At 39.2% G+C, this 21,303-nt stretch overlaps 1 protein-coding gene across 4 annotated transcripts in view; it reads right to left on the reverse strand.

Annotated features, from left to right (window-relative positions):
* Nucleotides 1-21,303, reverse strand: part of elavl4 (ELAV like neuron-specific RNA binding protein 4) — a 90,413-nt gene that overhangs the window by 40,515 nt on the left and 28,595 nt on the right. For all 4 annotated transcript variants that reach the window (XM_051116587.1, XM_051116585.1, XM_051116588.1 and 1 more), the window contains 2 exons: nt 17,354-17,440; nt 11,400-11,640 (listed from right to left, as the gene is read on the reverse strand). In XM_051116587.1, coding sequence (XP_050972544.1) covers nt 11,400-11,640; nt 17,354-17,440 — 328 coding nt within the window. The remainder of the gene's footprint in view (nt 1-11,399; nt 11,641-17,353; nt 17,441-21,303) is intronic.

Below are 21,303 nucleotides of genomic sequence, written 5' to 3' on the forward strand. Positions count from 1 at the left end.
AATGAGATGTTTCTCTCTCTGTTAAATTGAGGCTGTTTGGAGTGAGAGGCTCCATTTGGAGGAGTCGTATTTGAACCATTACGCCTCTTACCTCAGCAGCAGGAGTCAGAGTGTGTGAGATGATAAAATGAGTGTGTGTCCAGTGGGTGTCCTTCCTCTCTTTCTCACACACGCACACACACATATATATACGCTTTTACGTTATGGTACATATCATTTACTCGCGCACACACACGCACAAGTATTCCTCTGTGCTCAACATCATTTATCATCAAAGCTTTGCACATGAAAGATATATTTGACTGATTTTCGCTGTTCTGCTGCTTGGCAGTGAGCTAAAAGTCTTCACGCTGGATTCTCGCTAATTTCCCCCTCTCTCTACATCAATTGTTGATGCATAATTTAAAGGCCCAGTGCTTCCATTGATTGAAAATGAGATGAACATTGTAGCAAACACAGCACTGCCTCCAGCAACACCCCTCCTCTCTCCATCCAAACCCTCCGGCAGCCATGTTGTGCCGACAGTTGCAGTTCCCTTAAGCTTGAATCAGGTGGGAAAGCTGAAACTAGCATTCGTTTGGGAGAGAACAGCAGCGCAGACACAAGATGACAGTTCAACGAGCATGTGACGTTAACCCACCTTGATATCACAAAGCTCTCTGGCTACAAACAGGAAAATCTGTTTGGTCAGACTTAAATTTAGTCACATTTAGGATGTGGAAGGCAAAAAGAAAGGAAGGACGAAAATCCATTTCAATTTGTCAAAACAAATGTATCACTGCTGCGGCTTGCTTGACATTTTGCCCTTGTTGCAACAGCATCTCGGGACAGGGACGTGCCGTAAAAGACATCTCAAAGACAAGCTCCTCTTTATAGAGTATATAAATACACGGTTGCATCACTCTGAGGTCATCACGGCTTGCGTAATGCCAAAAGATGGCAAGTGCGACCGACTTCATGGCTTCTTTTTAATTAGCTTAGTGATCTTCCATCCAAAGAGACAAAAGCTGACTGAAGTGTAATTAGATAATGTAAGGTGCAATGAGATAATCTCTATTCTTAATGCTGTTTATCGTTGCATCTAATAGCCTTAATTCGACCCATTTGTACATAAAACACTTAAGGGATGCCTAAGTGCTCTCTCCCAGACAAAAGCATCATTCTGATTGGATTTGCATTAGAGATTCATATTTCGCTAAGAGGTTGTGTAAAACCATTAGCTTACCTCACCTTGCACAAACCTAAGGCCTGTTTCCTTGTGTACCTACCTGCTGTCTACTGCATTTCACTGTTTTACAAGGGAAGGTAAATATTGTACTTTATACTTCTACTTACAGATATGATATGGAAGCTGCATCAGAGTGAACAATAAAAAGGTTATTGACAGATGTTTAAAATAAGATATAAAGTTCCATTATAGGATAGCAAATCTCATTATGAGATGAAGTTGAGAGCATACTACCGTTCAAAAGTTTAGAGTTGGTAAGATTTGATCAAAAACGTTGCCTTTATGTGAAAGTACAGTAAACAAAGTGATATTGTGAACTATTATTACAATTTAAAATAACTCAAAAATAACTTAAAATAACTAGTAATTCTCCTGTGATGGCAAAGCTGAATTTTCAGAAGCTTTAACTTCAGCCTTCAGTGTCACATGATCCTTTAGAAATTTATTCTGATATACCGTGTTATATATTTCTTCTTATTATTGAAGTTAAAAATGCTTAATATTTTTGTGGATATTTTTTAAGGTTTCTTTGATTAATAGAAAATTCAAAAGAACATAAATTATTTGAATTTTTTTTTCGTAACAATGTTTCTGTCAATTTTGATCAACTTAATGCATCTTTGCTGAATAAAAGAATAAATCGTATTGACCTTACTAGATCTTACTGGTAGAATAATTTTGAGATATAAAGTCCCAATTACTATATAAGAAATAAAGTCACAGTTATGAGCTACAAGTTGCAATTACGAAATATAAAATCGCAGTATGAAGTTGGAATTAAGATACAGTGTAAACTATATAAAATTTAAAGGGATAGTTGACTTAAAAATTAAATCACACTCATGTCGTTCTAAACCTGTAAGACCTTTGTTCATCTTCTGAACACAAATTAAGACAATTTTAATGAAATCCAAGAACTTTTTGACCCTGCACAGACAGCAACACAACTATCATGTCCAAGGCCCAAAATAGTAGCAAAGAAATGGAAGAGAAAAAATGGTTAAATTCGTATTTAAAGTCACTATTTTTGTTTTCTTTGCACACATTATGGTTGAACCACTGATGTCACATGGACTATTTTAACAATGTCCTTACTACCTGTCTGGGCCTTGAACATGGTAGTTGTGTTGCTGTCTATGCAGAGTCAGAAAGCTCTCGGATTTCATCAGAAATATCTTAATTTGTGTTCCAAAGATGAAGGTCTTTTGGGTTTGGAATGACATGAGGGTGAGTAATTAATGACAGAACTTACACTCTTGAGTTAACTGTTTCTTTAAGATTAAGAGGCTTAGAGTAATAAACTTTTTGTTTGTTCTTTTTTCACGGAGATGAGAAGAACTCAATCGAAACCAATTTTATCATCAATCAAATGTCTTTACCAACTCGCTCCCTAGTAAACCCTGTACTGTAAATCCATCTGAAACTGTGCGTCTGTATTTTGCTGTGCCAGGCTGGCGACAGCTGGAAGACACAGGAATCTCCCGCCCCCGTTCCCCCACTCTGCTGTGCCGGAGCCTGCGGCGTGTTGGCGTGTAGCCTGCAGTGTGTGGGCTGTCTGGGAGGAGTGTGCATGTGGAAACGAAAGGAGCCCCTGTAAATCTGGGACACCCCAACGAAGCGACGTCAGACCCCGCATATTAGATGACAACACTGGCAGCCACCCCAGGGAACGCTGAGATCCCACGCTCTCTTGGAACTGCTGGAGCTGCATGGAGCCAGTGGCTAATGCCAAGCTAACCGCAAGGTAATGTTTGTGACAAACCTCAGCAGCACTTTGTGGGCTAGTAAAATTGCTAAGGAAAACATGAACAATAAAGTTTGAAATGCAACTTAGAAAGAGCATTATTGGCTGGATTACAGAGAATGTGTTGCCATTTAAGCTTGATTCTGGATCATATGGGATAAATGCTGACTCATTCAGTTTAAGCTAAGTCTAAATATTTTGTGGTTGTTTTTTTTTTAAACCTTTTAGCTACTGGTATACGTAGGTAAAGAGAGGATTGGAAATGATGAAGGAAATGGGAGGAGTTTGTGAAATGTTCGGTTCTCCAATTCAGTCTCCATCGGGGCAGTCATGGCCTAGTGGTTAGAGAGTCTGACTTGTGACCTGAAGGTTGGGGTTCGAATTTGGCAGGAATTGTCAGACTTCAAACTTCAATTCCTAAAACTTCAATTCAGTTTTTAATAAAGCAAGAAGCTGTGGTTTACAGTGAATTTATAACAGCTAAGGGGCACTGTTAGGCACTATGTGATGCAAATATTATTAATAATGATATTAATAAAAACATTATTCTTCCGCCAAACAATGTAGTTCCTCAGAAACGGTTGTGCTTTCAACAAAGTGGTTGCAGAGCAACACACAGATTTAATTTACAACAGCTTCGAAGGCGGCTTAACCATTCAGAATCAAGGACCGGAACTATCCGTTTTATAAATTTGAATTAATGAAGCAAATGGGATGCAGAATTTTCATTCAAATTTAAATGTAAATAACAAAGTTGAATGGAAATTTACGTAATTGTGATCATCTGATAAAGCCTTTTTTAAAAAGCCTTTAAAAATTAAAAAATGCCATCTACAAGGTTCCCAGACCTTGGTTAACTTCAAATTCAAGGACCTTTCAAGGACTTTCCAGGCCCAATACCTTCAAATTCAAGGACTTATTGTGGGAACACAAGATTACATTGTGTTACCTTGTAAGATACACTGTTACAGTTTTCATGTGTTTTTTTTTGCATTTATTTTTGACCATATGACAGCGATCTGATATTCTATTTGTACTTCTGTTTTGCATAAAACTGAAGAATATTTGGCTCTGCACCTGGCCAAGTGATGGTCCTTTGGACCTCTGGCAAACTGTTTTCAGTAACCTTCTTTGGTGAGCCAAATATCCTGAAACTTGCATTTTCCAGGCATCATGTTTCAGCCTATTTTTGCAATGTTTCACTGTGTGTCTATGAAACATTGAGGTGCCATCATAGTAGTTTCGTGCGTGCATGAACATCATGGCAATTTACAACATAAAGTACCTCACGCAGGAAACAACGCAACGTGTAAATGTGTGTAACTAACGTAAATCAAACAAGCTAGTATGCATAGGCCAAGTGTTGGTGAAATAACACATTAGTGAACCAGAGGGAATATTATGTATTTTTTTCAGAAAACGTCTTGCACAAAATAAAATCAAACACTTCCAAGGACCTGTATCTATGTATGTTTATTTTCAAAAACTTTCCAGGGCCTTGGATTGTTTTTATTGTTTTTTAATCCACAGACTTTCAAGGATCTCAAGGACCCATGGGAACCCTGCACCTAGGTGCCACTTACAACAAATTTTATTTTTGGTGAATTTAATCATATTTAATACATTTGTGGACCAGGGTGGAAGACAACTTAATTTCCCAGTATGCACTGCCTGTGTAAAATCTGCAATTCAGTAAATTCCTCTTCCTGTAATTCTAATTCAAAGTCATACTCAGCAACTAAAAGGGAGCCAAATCTTCAGCTCTGACTTTTGCCCAACCTAGTGTTGGCGCACAAAAACGAACCACAAGGCCATGGCTCGAACGCACATACATGACTGCTTAAAGAATGTCAGCAGCAATTGGAGAGAAAAAAAAAAGATAAAAGAGAGACAATAAAATTAGTTTTTCCTATGCACATTTTTATAACCCAAAAAAAGGGTGAATAACCTTCTATGGAGTAAAAAAAAAAAATAACGTGAAGCAGAAGGTGATTGGTTTATTCCTATGCTCATGTTTGTCAGCGGCTTTGGGATGGCGACAGAAAGTTCATTGTCAAACAATGTAAATGAGGTCTGAATGTTTTACCCTGAATAACAACCTATTATTTACTTTGTTTACTCCAGGCTGAATGCGGAACACATCACGACACTGAATTACGTGAGGAAGTGCATGTTCCCTGCAATCACTACGGCAGTTAATTCCTGCTATTCTATCAGACTTTTCCCCCGATGCCCTGCACAATTTTGCCATTTAGATGGCGCGTTGCATGCGTCGGGTTGTTTTAATTCGACCTTATGCTGTTTTTAACAGGAAATGACAAAACATGGAAAACCGTTCATGATTTATTTCTACAGCATCAAATAAACACGGCGCATGTTTGACATGGAGGTTTTTCACACGTTCGCAGCAGTCTAACACTTACCGAGGTGTTTCAAACCTCAACGTGCTTTTGCAAACATCAAGCACAATGAATTTTTCATGCCACTACATCTGCTTTTCCCTGCAGTTTTTCATCAGCGTGATGGTGTGAGTTCCAGCACATCTGCGGAGGAACGGGAAGATGTCTTTCTGGCTTTAAATCACACGCCGCTCCTAATTTGCTGGCGGGCGGAGCGGGCTGCTCTCCGGTCAGTATAGAGACAGAAGTCATATACGGCTCCGTATCGATGTCGGCTCAGCTTGACGCTAAGGTTAGCACGTGCGAAGCTTGGCAGCAGACAGCGGACACGGCGTTCGGGTCAGCGGCGTGACAGATGGTTGGCTGCTCGGCGTGCGAGTGGGTTGTGTACCTGAACAAGCAGTCGCACAAAGCAGCTTTGATGTAAGCTACATAAGTGTTAAACACAGAGCGAACTGATAGCAGCACCGCCGCCTGTGCCAAGCCATTAAATACCAACAATGGCATCTGCGGATTGGGCAAGAAGGGGAAAATAATGAAGCAAAATGGCAGGCGACAAAGCAGGCTGGGAGCGATAGCATGTGCCGCTTGCTTTTCTGCTACACAGGGAGAGGCCTAAACCGCAGGGGGCTGGTGCGAGGGGGGTTGGCGCTGTTTCTCAGAAGCCATTTTTAATCGCGCGGTAATTATTTACTGCTTGAAGAATATGAACAGAAGATTATCTGCAGTCGCTCTTTTTTCCCCCCCTCTCCTCATCAGATGGAAAATCACAGACGCAATCAATTCACGTCCCTGCCTGAGTGTGTCCTTTTTCTGCCGTATCATTATAAACACAATTGTGTTCATTTTCACGCAGAAAAGGATCCGCCGAGCCCGGGAACCTGACAAGTATCCAATTCTTTTCCCCTTTTGAACCGCTGCTCAATCAGTCTTTTCCATTTTGCTTTGTGCTGATAGCCAGAAGCGTTAACACTTTCTTAATGTATTCCATTAAAAGTTTTCATTCAATATGATTCCTGGCTCACAAGAAAATCACCATTACTCCCTATGGGCTATGTGTTTATCCTCACTATTAGCACCGAACGAGGTGCTGCTGAGGTAGCAACACTGGGCTGGGGCTGTGTGCATTTAGAGTAGGGGATTTTCAGCTTGAGTCGAACCTTTAAAAACAAAGGCTTTCCGCTAAGTTAGCAGCATCGCCATCTGCTTTATTCGGCATCTCGACACAATCCTTGCGGTAATGACTTCTGAAATGCTTTCCCCACTGAGAGGAATGTGATAAAGCCGTTTCTGCTGACAGTTTACATAATCGCTGATAAATATTGGCCCACTGCTTTTAAATTCACAGAGTGTACAGAAATAAATTATTCTTAGAATTATTTTATGCAATGAATCAACAGAAAATACAGGGATGTTTGTTTTGTTGTGGTTTGTCAGTAAATGATACATTTATGTATTCTTGGCATATGCAGATATGTTTCTCCAACTGTTATGCGTCAGAGGAATTACATTAGTTTTAGAAGAATTTATTAGAAATCACATTTTGTTATATGAAGGTCATATGTGACCCTGGACCACAAGACCAGTCTCAAGTAGCATGGTTATATGTGTAGCAATAGCCAAAAATACATTGTATGGGTCAAAATGATACTTTTTTTTTTTTTTTTTTGCCAAATATCATTAGGATGTTAAGTAAAGATCATGTTCCATGAAGATATTTTGTAATTGTCCTACCGTTAATATATCAAAACTTAATTTTTGATTAGTAATATGCATTGCTAAGATCTTAATTCAAGCAACTTTAAAAGCGATTTCCTCAATATGTTTATTTTTTGCACCCTCAGATTCCAGATTTCCAAATAGTTGTATCTCGGCCAAATATTGTCCTATCTTAACAAACCATAAATCTATGGAAAGCTTATTTATTCAGATTGCAGATGTTGTATAAATCTCAAAATTTACACTTAAGACTGTTTTTTTTTGGTCCATGGTCACATTTTTTTTTTTTTTGGAAATCTTACCATGCCTTCATCATTTATTTTTGCTATTTTTTTAAATACCTTCTATGAACAGATTTTATTGTTTTATACCCTTGGCCCTCAGACCAAGACTTTCAGTCATTAACTATGAAAATCCACCAAACATAGCAATGCTGCTAAAACTGAGGATGTCTACACTGCCATCACTTTCTTTGCACCATCTCTGGATGAAGATACGGAGTGGCGACCACACTCTTAAAAATAAAGGTGCTTTAAAAAGTTCTTTACATTTATACCATAGAACAACCATTTTTGATTCCACAGAGAACCATTCAGTCAAAAGTTCTTTAAAGAACCATCTTTTGCCACAAAGAACCTTTTGTGAAACAGAAAGGTTCTTGAGATGTTAAAGGTTCTTTATGGAACCATTTAGACAAAAAAGGTTCAACTATGGCATCATGGAGCACCTTAATTTTTAAGAGTGAATGCAGCGAGTTGTGCTGACATAGAGGCTAGCTTGTCAAAAAAAAGGCCACAGGACCTGAGAGTGTCCATAGCTGAAGAAACATCCATGTATGTATGACTGCATTACATGAAAGATTGAACCTCAGGTCTCTGGTGTATTGCACGTCCAGCTAGGGGTCAGAAAGAAGGTGATGAGAGAGCATGTGCGTATGTGAAAGTGCAAGGAGAGGAAAGAGAAGGACGGATAAACAATCTGGGGTGGCACTTTGGCAAGCGACAGTCACCCAGGCTTGACAGGGCAAGAGAACAGTAGCCGTGGCAAATGGTACATCACTGCATTGCGTCTCATCAAAGCTGACAGGAGCGGGGGAAGGAAAAAAGGGAAAAGAAGAAGCCTGTCTACTACGTGCAAAGGCCCAAAGCTTCTCACCTTGTCGAAGGAGCCGTCTCTCTATAGCTTTTCATCTGCCATGTAAAAGGCTCTCTTGTACGTCGAAATTCTTTGAAAAGCCAAGAAGTGACTTCTCGTCGACGTCCGTACCCTATAGATTAAAGCCGAGTGGAAGGTTGCTCTGGTCAAATATTATGACACCGAGGTTCAGATACAATCTCTGATGCCCCGCAATCTATTTTGAACCCCAGACAGCAGCTAATGACGGCAGCAGACAGAACTCGCAGCCTAGCTCGCTCTGCTTTTACAATGATCAAGAAGCGATTTGTTAGCTTAAAATTCTGAACTTGGAAATTGCACCCCTGGGATCCCAGAGCAAAGAGTGCAGTACAGGGAAGAGTCGTATTTGTGATGCACTGTGTGTTTCCGAGCCAGAACAAGGACAGAGTGGTAAGACAGCGAGCGATCCTGGTTAACGTTATATTTTCACAACCTGCAATTTAATAAAACGTGTTCCATTTGGTGTGCGCGAGGAGATCCCGAGACTTTAGCGAATTTCCCACATGTAAAGACTGAAAAAAGGAGCATGTGTCAAATCTCACGACGATGATTCTAATGACGATTCTCTTGCCCAACCATCTGACTGCCTGGCAATGAAATCCTACAAAACCTGTGGTCAAGAGCCAAGAGTCTCTCTCTCTTTCTATTTCTCTCTCTCCCCTTTTGTTTAAAAACCAGTGGCTTTAGGCCTGGCCCTGTTTTAATGAGATTATCCAGAGCGAAGTGTCACTAAGTAGGATATAAAATGGAGGCCATTATCTGGCATTATTTCTGAGCAGCCTCCCCATCCATCTGCTTACCACCCACATAGTCACTACGGTGGGATTAGAACTCTGATTAGCAGGGGAGTGCTGCTTAAACACCTCTATGTCCTCTTTCTCTCTCCTCCATTCTCTCTGGGCACTGTAAACAAAACAATAGCACTTCTCACCCAGTGTTTCCAACTCCAGAACTACCCTGAAATTGAGGTCTGACCTGATACAAATGCAACAAACAGACCTGATTTTAGTTTAAATATATCCTATTAAATATGACAATGTGAATACATATTCAACAGTGGAGTAAAAAAGTTTTGGGCAGACCTTGAAAATGCTGAATATTTAAAAAAATAATTTGTACATTATTTTGGTTAAATTATTTTTATTTAGTTTATTAAGTTGTGGCATTTTGTATGTTTTAACAGTATTTAATACAAATGCACACAGTACATATCATTAATGATATGTAACTAGGGGTGTAGCAGTACACGTATTCGTACTGAAAATTTTCAAAACTGAAATTCGAGGAAATTTAAACAAGAAATGGCATTTTGACAGTCTTTGATGTGGCATGACAGATCGCTGTACAAACGCCAGTGTGTTAGTGTCAGTGTTTCAGCCGCAGAAAGACGTCAACAAAACAGCATGGAAATAAAACGTCACGTAGCATTTCATTAACCTCAGGCAAGTCATCAGTGTCCACAGCTTGTTAGTTCACTAGAGAAATAAAGTCTAGAGAAGAGCATTTCATGAAATATTACACTAAATACTCATTATATTGTACATATTGTACTTTACCTGTTAGTCTTAATTATTTAATGTATGTTTAATGTATGACAGCCACTGTGTAATTGAATATATTTTAACAAATAGAATTTTTATAATTTATAAGTTAATTTAAAAACTGCATTATGTGCAATTTACATGTTTTCAATATTTTTTTTTCAAAGTTAAGTGTTAATTATTATATTTAAAAAAAAATTGTAATTAAATTTAAGTTTGGGTTAAGTTGTTAATTGTAACCTTATCATGTAAAAGGGCTCCCTATAAAGTAGATTTTTATCACTAAGAAATTTTTAATTATAACTGAATGCATTTAAAGAAAGAGCAACTTGTTCAGTAGACCACTGTTAATTAAAAAACGAAAAAAGAAAAAGTTTATTTTTTCCTCCCTGCTGTACCGAAATCATACCGAACCGTGACGTTAAAACTGAGGTACGTACCGAACTATTTGTGTACCGTTACACCCCTATATGTAACACATTAATAATTGTGTGTGTATATATGTCTGTGTGCAGTGGTATTCTGAAATAAGGAGGCTTTTTTTTTTTAAATCAAATGTCCCAGTCACATTTTCATGGTTAAATAAACATTACAAAAACAATTCTATTTTATATTTTTACATTAACAGTGTAATCAATATTCCATTAAAAACCAAGAATCTCATCAAGTTAGTGTTTTTGAACATTTTACATTAATTAAAAAATAATAACTCAAGGCAGTAACAATTTAAACAATAAATTCAAGTTCATGTATTCTTTTGAATGGTTAACATAACTATTTTTTTATTTTTTCGGTCATCAATCATTAAAGCTTGTTAAACATTTGTCACAGACATGAAGATCTACTTCAAATTTTACCTGATTACTCACTAAAAACTCCCACAGATCATGTTTTCATCCCATTTTAAGTTTAATTTTCACTTAACAAATTAGTGGTAAAATCTACGTGTGCGAGTTGTTTACTTACTTTTTTAAATTGGTCTTTCCATTAACGCCATTATATTGTTCATTCAGACTGATTCGCAAACTTGGAATGAGCACAAATACGAGAGGCGGCATTTATTGCATGAACCAACCACAGCTGAACATAACCAATCATAATGCGATGGAGGCATTTCCTCCCCCATTCATTCTCAATTATGCCCACCAAACCCATCGCACGCTTTAGGGGGTCTGTTAAAACTCAATGGGCTCAGGGGAAGCGAGAGGCGCGGACTCCAGCTGTTACTTTACCTTCTTGGACAATGTTTCTTTAGAAAAACGAGTGATTTATACACTTTTTAAATGTTATATTTTATAATATTGCCATTCTTTTATTTTTGTACTGCAAATTTTTTCTTTCATGTACTATTTTGAGGAGGGACTGCTTTCCTTGCCCGATTCAGTCTTTTCTCAACAGCTATTACTGAAATATGCGATTAATTCTTGTAATTAATTTCATTAACATTTTTAATCAATTTACAGTTGAGTTCCCAAAGTTTTTCTTTTTAACCTATAATACCCAAGACATTGTGTCTCTGTTGTATAGGCACAGTTCATTATGCAAATCAAATGCAGTTTTCTTATCCGTTTTTTTTCTGTCCTTTTTAGTACCTGTGATTTTGTCTCGAACCAGCTTGCAGGACTCGATCTCGCCAATGCTGCCGAAGAGGCTGCGGAACTCTTCCTGGGTCATGTTCTGGGGCAGGTAGTTGACAATGAGGTTTGTCTTGCTGTCGTCATTAGAGCCGCCGGTCTGCATGGGCGAGGGGCAGCTGCGGCTGTTGCTGGAGGGCCCGTTGGCCGTGGCGGAGTTCGGCCCATTCGTCACCTGAGGCTCCATGTTGCTGATTATCTGCAGACAGAAGAAAGGTTAAAGGATGTGGCATCTGAAAAGTAAGCAGTTCAGTAAATTTTAGCACTGACATATCTTTATATAACTTTGTGGAGTTACTGACATTTCAGATAAAGGGGTTTGGAATAATCTGGCGTATGTAGCTGCAACTGCAACTATTAGCTGCGAAACCTCACAGACTGACTCTAAATAATACAATGCATGACACACTTACTGAAAAACTGTTTATGCATCTCTAGACTTTCGGTAGCTTTCTTCCACCCTCCCTCCCTCCCCCTCACTCTATGACTGATATTTTTGAGTTTGGCTGTGCGTTTTGATGGTTGGCTCAACTTGACAGGGTAACAATGTGAGCCCTTCAGCGTGGAACGACTGTCATGGCGAACAGCGTTTGCCACTGGTTTAGCCGTGCGCTTTTAAGAGCAGGTGTTTGAAGAGAAGCTTGCTGGCCCTGGGGAAGAAGGAACAGAGGAGGCCCCAGTCTGTGCTGCTTTTCAGCCTCAAACTTTTTATTTCAAGATTGTTCCACACCGCAGCTAAATGTATTCACCCATTTGCATAAAGGATGTTTGTGTGTGAGCTCATGTGTGTTTAATTTTGTCACCCGACTCTATTTGAGGGGGCTGGGTGACATCTAGAATCGTGTCATATTCTGACTGTCACGAAGGTTGAAGATATGCGTGTGTGAGAGAGAGCAGATTAGGGGGTAAATCTTCATGGTTGCAAAAGCAACACTCCATGAGATCTTTTCAGGGGAACGAACAACAGCTATGTCAATCAGTGGTGCACGCTGAAAACAAAATTTAATTTTACACCTTTTAACACTAGCCTGACCTTTTCCAACTCTGGATGGCCATGGTGAAGCCTAAAACTGTCCTAACCAGACGTGACGTGACAAAGCAACAGTACTTTTTGTTTTTTTTCCATGATGGGTAGCATATTATTGGAAAGAAAATTTACTTCTCATGCATATTAAACACGGAGGTAGAGAGAGTGAAAAATATAAGAGTAGTTTAAGTACATACTCATCTGATTGGTTGTTTTTTTTGCGTTCAGTGTAGACAGATGAAAGAAAATTGCAAGTTGCTTAAATCTTGTCACGTCGAGTCTGGATAGGACATGGAGTAATGACAGTCCCATTGTGTGCTGTGTGTTTTACACCGTCAGTCTTTTAGGAACGTTCAGTGAGTCCTTTCATTGTCAGACAAAATTCCCAAACCAAAAAAGAAGAAAAAAACTCAAAATAAACAAATAAGAATTAAACCAGCAAGCATGACCTGATTATAGCTCGTTCTAAGCTGATTCTGTAAGTCAACCGTGTTTAATATTCATTTTCTCTTCCTCTCTGACTGGATGTGGCGTAATTCAGATCAAGATCTGCACCGAGAGGGTGAAGGAAAAGCGCTAATGTTTCCTGCTGATAGATTCAAGAGTGGAAAATAATAGAGATGAGGAGAAAAAATGGATCTAAGCTGAAATTCAGCTGTGCTTATTTTTAGCTCTTCAAAAAAAATACTCTGTATCTGCACTCTGAAGTTCGACTCTCCTTTATCAAAGTGGGCATATTTAGAAAGGTTAACAATTTTTCCCCATCTGACACCACGCTCGTGTTTGCACTGAGAAACACACAGGCACAGTAAAGAGGATGCTAAAAACAAAGCTTTTCGTTTGCATAGCCATCAAAAACAGCTACAGCATTTCTATGCTCCCCTAAGTGATCTTTAAAATCAATGTGAAATCAAAACTGACCCTATTTACTTTCTTAAAGCGTGTTTTGGGTCTTATTTCACTCTGATTCTCCAAAATGGTTACAAAAAGGGCAGATGCAGTTGCATTCTCCCTTTTTCTGGATCAATCGCTGTGCCTCCATTTTTAGTCTTTGTATACGTTCACATTTTTTCGACGTGACAAATAGGGAAAAAAAAGCTGCCGGCAGCCCATAGGAGGCACATCTGCAAAGCTCTCAGGATATGCATGTAAATGGATCCTGTTCCGCACTTCTCTGCAGCAAAGAGGGATGGAGCGACACAAAGGGACAAAATAGCCATCGCCACAGCAGGTCTTGATTGATGTGTGTGTGTGTACGTGTTTATTTCTTGGTGTTTTCGTGTGTGCATGAGTGAGGGGAGACTTATTAAGTCTGTTTGCAGCTCCTGCTGTGCACTGTTCTTTCAGGGGGGAAAAAAAGAAATGCTCAAACCTCATGGGATGAGAGCTTTGAATATTCCAGAGAAGGAACAGATGAAAGTGGACACCTTTCATTCTGATTCCAGGGACCTGTTGTGTCTCGATGGCCAATTAAAGACCTGTCTTTCCTTTGTGATCCCTTCACTAGCTCTTATTATTTTCCTGTAGCTGAGCTCCCCTCTATGTCATATTGAGAAGGGTAATTGTTCCTTTACACACTCAGTATTGCTGGACATTCGACCTAGCAGCTGACAGGGGTCAGTGTAGTGACTTTTCCTTATTTTTCCCCTCCTTTCTCTTAACTACTGTTCTTGAGTAGTTAAAGATTAGATTTGAATACAAAACTGGTCATTAAAAATAACCAAGCAAATAAACAAAACCAAAAAACTCTTTAATTTGTTGCTGAGAATTCCATCAATAATTAATCAGGAGGAAATTTCAAGAGTGCTGATATACAACACTGGGACTTTTTATACTGTTTGTGAGAATTTTTTTAAACAACGACGACTTCTTCCAGTTACATAATTGCGAGAATTTACTGTTTTTATGAATGATTCACTGAATCATTCAGCCAAGTGATTCATTCAAAAACGCTGAGTCATTTAGGAACAAAACATTGAACTAGATATGTTTGTCATTGTATCATTCACTCAAGTGATTTGTTACAAAAACTGTTCTTTATTAAAGAAGTTCACTTCCAGAACAACAATTTACAGATAATGTATTCACCCCCTTGTTATCCAAGATGTTCATGTCTTTCTTTCCTCAATCGTAAAGAAATTGTTTATTGAGGAAAACATTTCAGGATTTTTCTCCATATAAAGGACTGATATGGTGCCCCGAGTTTGAACTTCCAAAATGCAGTTTAAGTGCGGCTTCAAACTTATATACTTTATAATGTTAAACGCTCGTCTTGTCTTGCTCTCCCTTGAACTCTATGTACTCTGGCACAAGACAGTTAGGGGTATGTCGAAAAACTCCTATTGTATTTTCTCCCTCAACTTCAAAATCATCCTATATTGCTGTTTTACCTTTTTTGTTAAGGGTGTTTGATCTTCTTTGCATGTTCACTTTGCAAAGACTGGGTTGGAACTTCTGTAGCGATGTAGAATGATTTTGAAATGATTTTTGAAGTCGAGGGAGAAAATATGATCAGAGTTTTTCGACATACCCTAACTGTCTTGAGCCAGAGTACACAGAGTTCAGGGAGAGAAAGACAAGATGAGCGTTTGAGATTAAAAAGTATTTAAATTCTATTTTTTTTTATGTAAATAACCAATCGTTTTGCTAGATAAGACCCTTACAACCGCATTTGGGATTGTTTGAAGCTGCATTTAAACTGCATTTTGGAAGTTCAAACTCTGGGCACCATAGCAATCCATTCAATGGGAAAAATCCTGAAATGTTTTCCTTAAAAAACACAATTTCGTTACGACTGAAGAAAGAAAGACATGAACATCTTGGATGACAAGGGGGGAGTACATTATCTGTAAATTGTTGTTCTGGAAGTGGACTACTCCTTCAAAATACGATAGGAATGTTACATATATTAAAATAGGCTACTGTATATTTATAATACATCTATTTTAAAATATTTTATTAAGTAAATTCATTAAGTATAATTTATTTGAGTAGAATATGTAAACCCTGTTATGTGACCCTGGACCACAAAAGGGTCATAAGGGTCAGGGTTTTTTTTTTTAAACTGAGATTTATGCATCATCTAAAAGCTAAATAGCTTTCCATTGATCTATGGTTTGTTTGGATAGGACAATATTTGAAAATCTAGAATCTGAGAGTGCAAAAAATCAAAATATTGAGAAAATCGCCTTTAAAGTTGTCCAAATGAAGTTCTTAGCAATGCATATTACTAATCAAAAATTAAGTTTTGATATATTTACAGTAGGAAATTTACAAAATGTCTTTATGGAACATGATCTTTACTTATTATCCTAATGATTTTTGGCATACAGTAAAAGAAAATGTATGATTTGACCCATACAATGTATTTTAGGCTATTGCTACAAATATACCTGTGCTACTTAAGACTGGTTTTGTGGTCGAGGGTCACATATTGTGTATTTTATCTTAGGTAAGGTTGTATACTTTATTGACCAATCAACATCTACAACTTCAACTATCTGTTTTATTATATACTTGACGTGTGAAATACAACAGCAGCTTTTGGGCCTGTCAACAAACATGTAAAAGGGCAGAAAGTATCTATGACTAGCTAAAAAATGGCTACGCTACTTACTTTTTAGCTTTTTAGCATGGGCCATTTAGCGTGGAAGTCACATGCTAGCTGAATAGCTATTGCATTAATGAGAACGCTAAAAGATAGCTTTCTCCAGGTTTTCCAGAGCCTAGGGCTGTCACAGAGACAGGTGTGATTTCTCTGGATATCCATTTGAGTGATACCTGTCAAATAGTAGGGACATTTAATGTGGGGTATTAAAAAAAATGTGCTTACGGCAACTTTAACTGGGATAGTACAGTATAAACTTGTTGTTTGGATGCTAGCTAAGGCAGTGCCTAGCTGGCTGTATCTGTTTGTGCTGTAGCTGTAGTAGGCAGGGAGACAGTTAGACAGACAGACAGGCAAGGCAAGCAGACAGGCAGACATGCTAAGCCATCACAAAGGCCTTGGTGTCAGCCGGGGGACAGACATCATCTTCCCTTTGATTCAACTGAACAGTAGCCCCAGATTACACTCCTTTATTTTTTCAAACGCAATGGCAGATATGCCGACTGTTTCTGAACGCTGCTCTGCCCGGCTCAGGCTACGAGCGAGCGAGCGTGTGTGTATGTGTGAATGCGAGAAGGAAGAGGCTCTGCCACTCTGTCTTACATAAGTGCCTTAGAGGATGTCAGGACGGGGATAAAAATACAGGTTCAACCAGTCCAATGTCCCTGAGTCATGCAGAGCCAGAGGTGTGTGTTTGTGTGTTCGCAGCACTGCAGATAGATGCATTTCGGTGTGTGTCGCTGATACCTGCCATTTCAACACGGCACCTTAATGGCCTTATTAGCTAAGATGATAAAATGTCAGGCTTCTATTCTGATGTGTGTTTTTACTGGTAATGCTCTCCAGTTATTACCGGAGCCTTCTGATGCTTGCGCTCCCTCCTATAGATGTATGCTCTTATTTATGTGGCCCTGTGACAGGTAAATCTGAGAAAACACTGATAATGATCTTTAGGTAAAAGAGGAATGTTTTTTTCCCCCTGCAATCCAAATGCAAAATTAACCTTAAGCATATAAGCAATATATTTTTTTTTTAGTAGTACAAGACACTGAAATGTTGCACAGACATTATACATATTGACAATACAACATCCATCCATAATGTTATTAGCTAACACCCCTAATAAAAATTACAGTAATAATATCATTTAAAGCTTATTATTAGGCCTGTTTCACTCTACCCCTGCGCACACCCTCCCTCTCATAGCACATCTTCATAGCAACAATATGGCTATTAATGGGGGTAAAAATGGCGGTTAGTGGGCAGCAGTCTCCTTACCATCTTTGGCTGTGTCAGCAGTCCCTTCTCAGCCCAGCCCTGGAGCTGCGGCAGGTCTGCCTGACGCCACTGAGTCTCTGTCGATCCCTACGGGAGGGGGGCAGGGTCAATATTCAAACATGCCCATTTTCTCCATACCAAACAAACACTCCTGACAGTCTCCAGGCACACTAAAACACACAGGTGGCTTTGATTTGGACTCGAAAAACACAACAGTTTAAATTTAGTTGGGCTTTATATATGCTATAATGGAAACGGGTGCTATAGGTGCACGCGGAGAACGGGTGATACATAAAATCGCCTATTCGCCGATAAAACTAAAGTGTTTTTTCACGCTCCAGGCCATAGACAAATTTGTGTAGGATATAGAAACTGCAAGTTGTGGAAAAACAGCAAGCCTCCGACTGTAGATTTAATATCATGGGTTTTCCGACAAATCCAGCTCCGTAAACAAGACCTTAGAGGACCAATACCGAGGCTGCCGTAATCACAGCTTGAGCCGTGGAGCTAACAGCGAAAACAGCCAATTTAGGAAAAGAGGGAGACTCTGAGCGTGACCTTTCCGTTGGATGGATGGAATAGAGGAGGAGTGTAATAGGAGGCATCCAGCACTACATGATGGAGGAGACACTTCTGCATCGGAAGGGACGGAGGGAGGCCGAGGGGAGGGGCTCGGCGTCCTCTGCAGATCTTTAAAACGTTCGCGTAAGCGCCCAGGTGTCGGGATCTAGAGAAAAATGGACTGTCAGCGGAGGAGGGAGAGAAGAGAGGGATGGGGTGGGCAGGTGGATTGCTGACAGCTCTCGCTGTAGTGTTATCTGGGGCATGGGTCTGTAATTTAAAAAAGAGCCTCGTGGGATATTTTTTTTCTTTTTTTAATCTCATGTGCCACCTTGGTTTTAGTTTTAGTGAGGACCGCAGGGTGTAACAAAACACTTTTATTGTTCTGGTGATGAAACATCAGTGTACATTCATCTTAAACGTGATGTGTATTTGTTCTCTAATGACAACAACATATCTGCATGAACCAATCCAGAGCTTCAGATCCACATGCTGAATCGTTCAAAAAACAAGAAGCGGGATGACACAGCCAAATGATGCATCAGAATTTTGGTGCATCATTCACAGTAAGGTTTAAAAAGTGCTCGCTGTTACTCTGGTTACAGAGGACAGATCAATGTCCGCGGGCGACAGAAGGGAGAGGACAGACTATAAATGAATTCATCTTCTGTTTTCACTGACCTTTTCTCAAAGCTCACAGGAATCAAAAATGGAATACGTAACAATCGAGAAATAGCTTTTTGTTCTCTTTTTCTCTCTGTCTTATTTTCTCTCTCTTCCTTCTTTTTCTATATTTCCTTTGTTGAGAAAATAACTACTCAAACCGCTGTTGTTCATAGCAATTAAACAATGTTAGCAAACATGTAAATTAAATTAACGTTCATTTCTTTAAATCATTTGTCAGATGTGCTAGAAGCTGCACTTTGCAAGTTAAGTTATCTGAAGGCTTTTCCCTTGATATATTTACTTTTTAGATGAACTTTTTGACTCTCTCTTTCTCTCTCACACACACGTAAACAGAAACACACTCAAAAATGCTCAAATGCTCAAAAATATCCTGATAAGAAAGAATCACTGATAATCTGCCTTCTGTCCTTCTACAAAATACCTACCAATATTAAATACCCCATGAAATCCAAACCAGTTTTATGGGTTTAGTCTACGTACTAGCTTTGAGGCTATCTATATGCTAATGTTTTCCTAAACACTGACAAAATGACTTTTAGCAGATTTAAAAATATCTTTCTCTTCGGGGAAAATGAACGGGTAATATTGAAGATGTAACATGTTATAAAGCATTCCTTCGTTCTGTTTGGGCTAATACATTAACACATGACAGAAAACTGCAGTTGATGAATGACTTCATGGGATTTTTAAACTGAAAACTGAAGAAAATGGAATTTCATATTAGCTTAGCATAAGTCCGCCATTATCTTAACCACAGTAGCCAAGGCAAAAGTAAACAAAACAGAGATGTCACCTCACCCTCTGAAATAAAAAAATCTCCCACGCTTTTCTTTTTTTTTTCAGCTCATGTGATGGTCAATAAATCAGCCACTTCATCCACGCCAGAACGTTGTTGGTCAAACAACCTGTACTTAACCCCAAACAGGAACCACGCTGGACTCGGAAGCATCTTGCACAATCATTTCCATGCACCTACAGCCTGTATAACACAACCTTGCGGCGGATAATTGACATCACAGAGGCGCTGTTAAAACTGAGTGTGCCTACCACAAAATGGAGGTCACCCTCAGCAGCTATATATGTGAATGTATGATCTTGGCGTTTTCGCCACACGCACTCGTAGGGTTCAAAGCCAAGGAAAAGCGGGTTTCATCTTTTTCTTCAGCTATATTTTCTGTTTACTCATACCTCTCAGATAGATGTAGCCTGGGAATAACCTTTCCCTTCATTCATTTTTTAGCTCTATTTACAAAACAGCATGACTCTGGTAAGGAACCCTAGACTAAATCCCCTAAAAAATCTTAGATTGAGAAATAAACAAATTTGTACTTAACAGAGTCTCCGGGCGGAGGGTACGAGTCTCCTTAATGTTCGCAGGGGTTGCCGCACTTGCCCGAGACTCCAACCCTCCTGCGCGCTGAACTGCTGGAGGGGATGTGAGCTGTCAGAACCCATTCAGGTACGCAGCTTCATACATTTCTTGTATCTTAACGTCAGGTCAGTAAAGTTCTCTGTGTGTATTGATTTTTATTTTTCTCTCCCCGTGTTTTGCGTGGGCTCCCCTCCTCAGTGGGACACCTCCTCCAGAGCCCTCGGGTCAGACTGCCACTCCGGCAGATCAATCAGGGCAGTAATGTGGGACGGCATGCGCCAAGACTGCTCCGCTCCGTCACCATCGATCCGCATCTACTTTACCAAATGGATTTTTTCTTCTCCGCCCTCCCTCTCTTCTCTCATTGAGTACCTCGCTCTCCCCCTCTTATTCTTCGAATAATAAATGCCTCAGTATAAAAGCAATTTTTCATTTAACTTTTGCTTGACACATTTTCTTCTTCCCTCTCTAGATGAAGTCCGGTTTTATGTTACGCCAGATCGATAGAAGCTTCCAAGGCGGTTCTCCCATAATTTCTCTGCCTTTCTCCCCTGGGTGATGGTGATGGGCCTGGCTCAGCCAGGACGTTAGCGGATAGCAGAGGACCACACCCTGATCGCATTACCCCGCCATTACAGCGAGCCTCATTCGATCAGTAATGAAGGCTGCTGTTCATTTGGACCATGCCTTGTGTTCTTTCTTAGCATCTGTTTCTCAGAGATGGGTCTAAGAGTCCAATGAATATCTCAGAGGAATTACTCTAACCTTTTGCCGTTCAAAGGCGGGATTCGCTTCCTGGGGTGACTCAGGGTGACTATATAATGACAGGCCTGTGGAGTAATAGGGGAGGTTGAATACAGGCCACGGCAGAAACATAAACACCCGAACGCTGAAAACCACGATCGCAGGGATTCGCAGATTTATGATGCTTGAGCAGTTTTATGTTAATAAAGAATTCGGATTTTAAAGCAGTTCAATTTTAGGTCAGCACATTGTAAATACATTTAAAATGTTAATAAGCGATTTCCCTAGCTTTAGATGATATAGCCGAGGGGTTTTCCAACTAGGGGGCTACAAGGAAGTTCTAGGGGGTCCTTGGAAATGGAGAAAAAGCATAAAAAATGTAAAAATAAATGTAAAAACTGTATTATTATATTATATTATATTATATTATATTATATTAATTATTAAAAAATGAATACAAAAATACAATTTAATAAGAATAAAAAAAATATATGATCCAGATGATTTAAATAAATGAGTAAAAATTAAAACAAAGAAATAAATACAAATGATAGTAAAATGAATGATAAATTGAATGATTTGAATG

The sequence above is a fragment of the Labeo rohita genome, chromosome 8 (genome assembly GCF_022985175.1).
Source record: "Labeo rohita strain BAU-BD-2019 chromosome 8, IGBB_LRoh.1.0, whole genome shotgun sequence".
Lineage (NCBI taxonomy): Eukaryota > Metazoa > Chordata > Actinopteri > Cypriniformes > Cyprinidae > Labeo > Labeo rohita.